Below are 5,768 nucleotides of genomic sequence, written 5' to 3'. Positions count from 1 at the left end.
TAACACCAGATCCTGGGGGTGAGTCAACCTGTCACTGACAGCAGGAGACGAGGAGCTCCCAAGGGGGTGGGACGGAAGTGTGGTTCAGGCACACGCCCCCTGAGGACAGGCCCTGGACACAATCCCCCCGTGGTAAATTCTTAACTTCCCCGTTTGGGGGAAGGAGAAGGGCAGGACCGTTTTGACCGAGGCCGCCAAAAGCCAAGCAGCGAAGTCCTTCCCCTATTCCGCATATGGCCCGGTACTCACGTTCGCCCTCTTGGCCGCTTGCATCGCCATCTTGGCGGGCTGAAGAGGTTACAGCAGCAAACACAGAACTCCTCGGGACCCCTCCGGAATGCGTTTGCCTTCGAGCGCAACACGACTTCTGAGGTAAAGTGTTAACACCCAGATCCCGCCGGAAGCTGTTACAGCACTGCCGGAATAACAGCCTCACGCCGAGACGTGCTGACGCAGTATCCCACTCTCCCAGTACCAATCTAGCTGGAGATCCAAGACAGACCGGAAGGTAAAAATGAGAGCGCCCAAGACATTTCCGGGTTATGAGCCGGAAAGGGCGGGACTTGTGCTCCACGAGGGGCGGAGTTCTGGCAGGGGCAGCCATGTGTAGCAAGGGGCCGGTCGGAGGGGCGGGGTCTAGGGAGCGAAGGCAAGGTAGGACAAGGCCCTGGTTGAGTAGCGGGAGTGCTGCCGAGCGCTGGGGACTCGAGAGCGGGCGTGGCCCTTCAGCAGTGCGCGAAGCCAAGTGTGTAGTTCTGGCTGTGTGTGTCGTGGTTAAGCTGTAACCGTACCGGGCACCTCAGCGGTGGTGTCGACCTCAGGTCCAGCATCAAGTGACGGGCCTGAACCCCACCTCACTCCTGCCACAGCCCGTGAGCTGTGGCTGCCTATAGTGAGTACGCCACCCTTCAAGTCCACTCTTTATTTACTTAGACCAGCTTTACACGATCAATTGACGAGGAGGACTTGGGAGGAGCATTCTCTCCAAGTTCACTCTGGGAAAGCCCGGGGTGACGGGTGTCCTGCATCGCCCCCTTCTTCACTGGGGCAATTCCAGGACGATTTTGCCCACGTTCCTGTTAGCCTGCATGTACTCATGGGCGGCTTGGATTTCAGCCATTGGGTAGACTCTGTCCAGCACTGGCAGGAGACGTTGGGGTCCCTCCTTGGAGAAATGGGGCAGAATTTGCTCTGTGAACGCTTTCACCAGCATTTGCTTGTACTAAGATAAAGAAAAGGAGACCATGAGTTTGGACAGAGGCTTTACCCAACCACTCCCTCTCCTGCTTAGCCTTAATGCCCTACCTACGTGTAAAAAAGCACATCTGCTCACTTCCCATTATGTAGCTGCATGCTCCCAAATGTGTAACCTCTGTACAATACCAGGTAAAGACTTAAGTTTGGAATAAAATAATAGTGTCACTGACAGCCTAAGAACTATTTTAAAATAAAGGTGTCATGCAAGAGGCAGACACAGACAGGACTCAGGTAGTGTCAGTGCAAAAGGAACGCTAAACTTCGCTCTCCCCTAGAGGTGTGAATCCCTATGGTGGGAGACATTCCCAAAGTTGGCATCTGTTAGAATATCATACAGAAAAAATGGTAGGAACATATAATCTATTGAAGCTAGGGACTTACTTGCCTGTTAAGCTTTCTTAGCACACCGAGAAGAGTTCTGCCTTTGAAAACAAAGTCTTGGAACTCTTAGAAGTCTTCCTAATGTGGTCAAAGCTTTGTCCATTCTGTTAGAAAGTTATGTATACAAAGTACTAGCTACACTCTTTTCAAGATGCAGAAGCTTCTGTTGACTGATGTGAATTAGTTCTCTGAAACTATTTATCCACAAGGTGGCAGGTTTCTTTGTAGGCTTTCTATTCTGGGTGTAATGTAAACAAAGCACAATTTTCTGGGTAAATAGATCAATCACATTTTCTTTTCATTCCTCACTCACCTTCTTGTCCCTATTTCTCAACCGACTAGTGATCAGACTTCCTCGTTTATAAAATAGCTTTGAAAACAGGGGCCCACTGACATCTTCTCCTCCCAACAGACCGTAGAGAATCCATCGACCATCAAGAGCCAGGCAGTTGACATTTTTCTCCCAGTAGGATCCACCTATGCAGTCTAGAATAAGGTTCACTCCAGCACCTTCCATAGGAAACAGATTTGTATTATTAATCAGCCACAGAAAATTTGGAATTCAATTCCATGGTATGTTTGTAGATATATGGGTAAAAATAAATAGAGATGCAAGTGGTAAATATATGTTAGAACTAGAAACATTGGTCATAGAAACATTGTTGTGAATAGAGTTTAGGTAATGAACTCTATCATAGCATGTATAATAGAGTTCATCTTTTCTGATCACTACCCACCATAAGAAGGAAATAGTACAACAATATAACTGGTATTTCCTCTCACCCAGGAGTGAACAAGAGCAGAACAGAGGAGAGCCACCTCAGGCTATAAGGCAGGCTAACATGGAAGTTATGCACTGGGACATCAGAATCACAGACTTCCTAACTTTGTTTTTATTGGTCCCTTTCTTCTCATATGAAAAATGAAAAGGGATTAGCAAAAAATATCCATATTTGGTCTTGGTATATAGACATAAACCCATCTATTCATCCATTTAGGAAGCTCCCACACAAGCCCTACTATGAGTGTACTCTGTCTTAGGCTTCCTGTTAACTCACTGAGGATTGGCTAGTTGGGAATAATAATCAGGATAATCTGCCTGATTATCCTGTTTCTAAAGTATGCATGAATCATATCACTCAAGAATGCACATGGAAAACATCTTAGACCTAAATAAGTACTGGCTGCCTGTCTCCCGTGGTCAAACACAAGAATACTAGAATTTGACCAGAGCAGCTGTAGTGTATTTAGCATAGGCAAGACTGATAGAGAGGACTAGCAGCCTTGGATCTGGTGAGGATTTTTGTTTAATCACCTCTGAAATTCCTGTTGAACTGTAGAAGCAGTTATTTACCTTTGGTAAATTTCAGTGTTGCTTCACAAAAATCCTGTTCTTTGTAATTGAATCCAGCAGCTGCTCCAAGCTTTTCTGCCATTTGAAGCTTGTTCTGGGATCCAGCTGTGACCAGAGGAATAGCACCAGCCATCCGGGTGAGTTGGATGGCAGCTGTGCCCACAGCACTTGCCCCTGCGTGGATTAGCACAGTTTCTCCAGCCTGTACATTTCCTGTGACAGAAACCACAGAAGCAATTCTACTTTCCAACTACTACATGTTCACACATAGGCATTCTACCATGATCACTTGACACTTGGACCAAATGCCTAATCTCTTGCTTTCTGAGCATATCAATAGTTCTTTTTTGTCTTATTCCCTCTGGTCAAAGTAGTAAATGACTTTTAGAAATAGGCCGTTAGTAGTAAATGACCTTTAGAAACTGGGCTGTAGCTCAGTGGTAGAGAGCCCGCCGTGCGCGTGTGAGGCACTGGGTTCGATTCTCAGCACCACATAAAAATAAATAAAGATATTGTGTCCAACTACAACTAAAAATATATATATATAAAATAAGGTTGTTAGCAGCCACATCCATAACCTCTGTTTTACTTATGAAATAACACCAAAATGCACATGTCTGACCTACTCAGTAAGAATAGCCACCATTCCCACTGACACCACTTGAAGCCAGTCCTTTAGTCTGAAACGGGCCTCCAAGTGGTCTTACATATCCAGGCACCACATAGAGGCACGAGGCTCTTTTTCCCAAAATGGAACTCTCATTATGATACTTCTTCCCCAAATGGAAAGTGGTTCTCCACTGGCTTGCCTTTGAGTCCAGGCAGCCTGGCATTCAAAACCACCACAATCTGTCTGCACAACAGTCACCTTTTCCTCTGAGTGGAGTAGCTGGCCTCACTCTTTTCAGCCACCTTGATGTGCTTTCTGTATATTACAATTCCACTCACACTTAAGTCCTCTTGTTCTCAAACCCACCTCTGACAACCCTTGCCCACTCCAACTTTTCCCATCTCAGTTAGAGACAGGCTACCTTTCCAAACTCTATGGTTGTTTGATTTTTGTGCACAGGTCCCAGGTAACACTGAGCTCTCTGATGGCAGGGATCAAGTTTTCTTAGGCTCCCTCACATGAGCTCTTGGCTGACCTCGGTGGGATTGAGGAGGAATAAACAAGGTAACTGACTGGCCCCTTCTGAGTTTTTTGTTTCTGCAGTGCTAGGTGTCAAACCCAGGCCATTGAGTATGTAAGGCAAGTGCTCTGCAGTGAGCTATGTCTCCAACCCCTTCTGATGCACTGGCTCAGCATTATTTTGAGGAGCCAGAACTGTTGCTGTGCACAGTGTTAAGATGTACACAAGCTGGGTGTGGTAGAGCATGCCTGTAATCCCAGTGACTCGGGAGGCTAAGGCAGGAGGATCACGAATTCAAAGCCAGCCTCAGCAACTTAGAGAGGCCCTAAGCAACTCAGCAAGATCCTGTCTCTAATTAACTATATATATATATATATATATATATATATATATATACACACACACACACACATACACACACACACACACACACATATACATACACATACGTGGGTCTGGGAATGTGGCTCAGTGGTTAAGTGCCTCTGGGTTCAATCCCTGGTACCAAAAAAAAAAAAAAAAGATGTGCACAGGTCCTCTGTCTGCTGCTAACCATGATTCTGAGCCTCCACATCAAACCATTCTAACCTAGCTTAGGGATCCAGTGTTATTTCTGGTACAGCAGGGGAGGTAGGGCACTGGGGCTGGAGGACTAATGGAGTTTGAGGAGACTGATTCCTGGGGGAGCTGAGCCGTGTCTCATGGAGTGAGCAGGAGGCATCCTCACCCAAAAGATGTAACAGCTGGAAGGAGGTGAGCCAAACTTCTGGGATGGCAGCAGCCTGGTGCAGGGTCAGTCCCTCTGGGATGCTCATCAGGAGTTCTTCAGGGACAGTGACATACTGAGCCTGGCCCCCACCAGGCAGCAGAGCCATGGCTGGGTCCCCAATCTTCCAGTGCCCCTGGCAGCCAGGCCCCAGCTCTGACACATATCCTGATGCCTCAAGTCCTAAAATGCTGCTGGCTCCTGGGGGTGGGTGATACTGGCCCTGTCTCTGCAAAGAGAGGGACAGACAAGTTAAGTGGGTCTGATACAAGGGGTCAAGTATCAGTCCTCCTTGTTGTTGGAGGGAGAAGGTAGCTGTCTGCTTGGAGTTCAAGTATTGTCTTTTGGGATTGGAGAAAAGTTGGATAGTCTTTAAAAAAACAGTTGTTGTAAGGAACCTTATTAGAGATGGTCACTTAAAGTATTAACCCCAGAGAAAGCCATCCAAGATGATGTCTCCCTAGTTTCAGTCTCAGTCCAGCAGTCAGTGGGGCCCCAGAGGAAGGGTGAGGTTAGAGGTGGGCTGGCAAGTGGATTTTCTGCCATCTCAGCCCCGTGTCTCCTGCTCTGAACTTAGTTTGTATAATAAAGTGGGCTACCACAGGATCTTTTCTAGCTAGAAATTTTATCTTGCAGCAATGAATGTTATACAAACTAGCTTTCATGTTCTCTCTACCTGTGCAGGTGCTGGCCCACCTCTGTGGCACAGGACTTCAGCCAACAGCATGTGAGGCACTCAGTTTATGGCTGCTTGGCATAATCTGGGACCTTGGAGCCAAACAGGATCCAAACAAAGGAACCTGTGTCCCTCTGGTTTTACACTGGCTTGAGGTGCCTCTGGGTTCAATCCCTGGTACAAAAAAAAAAAAAAATGTGCACA

General features: G+C 46.9%; 1 protein-coding gene across 6 annotated transcripts in view; it reads right to left on the bottom strand.

The window, feature by feature from the left end:
* Window positions 1-907: 907 nt before the first annotated feature.
* LOC107137461 (quinone oxidoreductase PIG3) overlaps window positions 908-5,768 on the bottom strand; it is a 19,185-nt gene continuing 14,324 nt past the window's right edge. For 5 of the 6 annotated variants that reach the window (XM_048804748.1, XM_048804745.1, XM_048804744.1 and 2 more), the window contains 4 exons: window positions 4,850-5,117; window positions 2,993-3,205; window positions 1,952-2,148; window positions 908-1,222 (listed from right to left, as the gene is read on the bottom strand). In XM_048804748.1, coding sequence (XP_048660705.1) covers window positions 1,040-1,222; window positions 1,952-2,148; window positions 2,993-3,205; window positions 4,850-5,117 — 861 coding nt within the window. In that variant the 3' untranslated portion in view covers window positions 908-1,039. Of the gene's footprint in view, window positions 1,223-1,951; window positions 2,149-2,992; window positions 3,206-4,849; window positions 5,118-5,768 lie in introns of those variants that run through there. The other variant, XR_007348166.1, reaches the window with a different exon arrangement.

This window comes from Marmota marmota, unplaced genomic scaffold, assembly GCF_001458135.2.
Source record: "Marmota marmota marmota unplaced genomic scaffold, marMar, whole genome shotgun sequence".
In the NCBI taxonomy this organism is placed as follows: Eukaryota; Metazoa; Chordata; class Mammalia; order Rodentia; family Sciuridae; genus Marmota; species Marmota marmota.
Note: the sequence above shows the minus strand (reverse complement) of the source record. Positions and strands in the feature narration are given on the sequence as shown.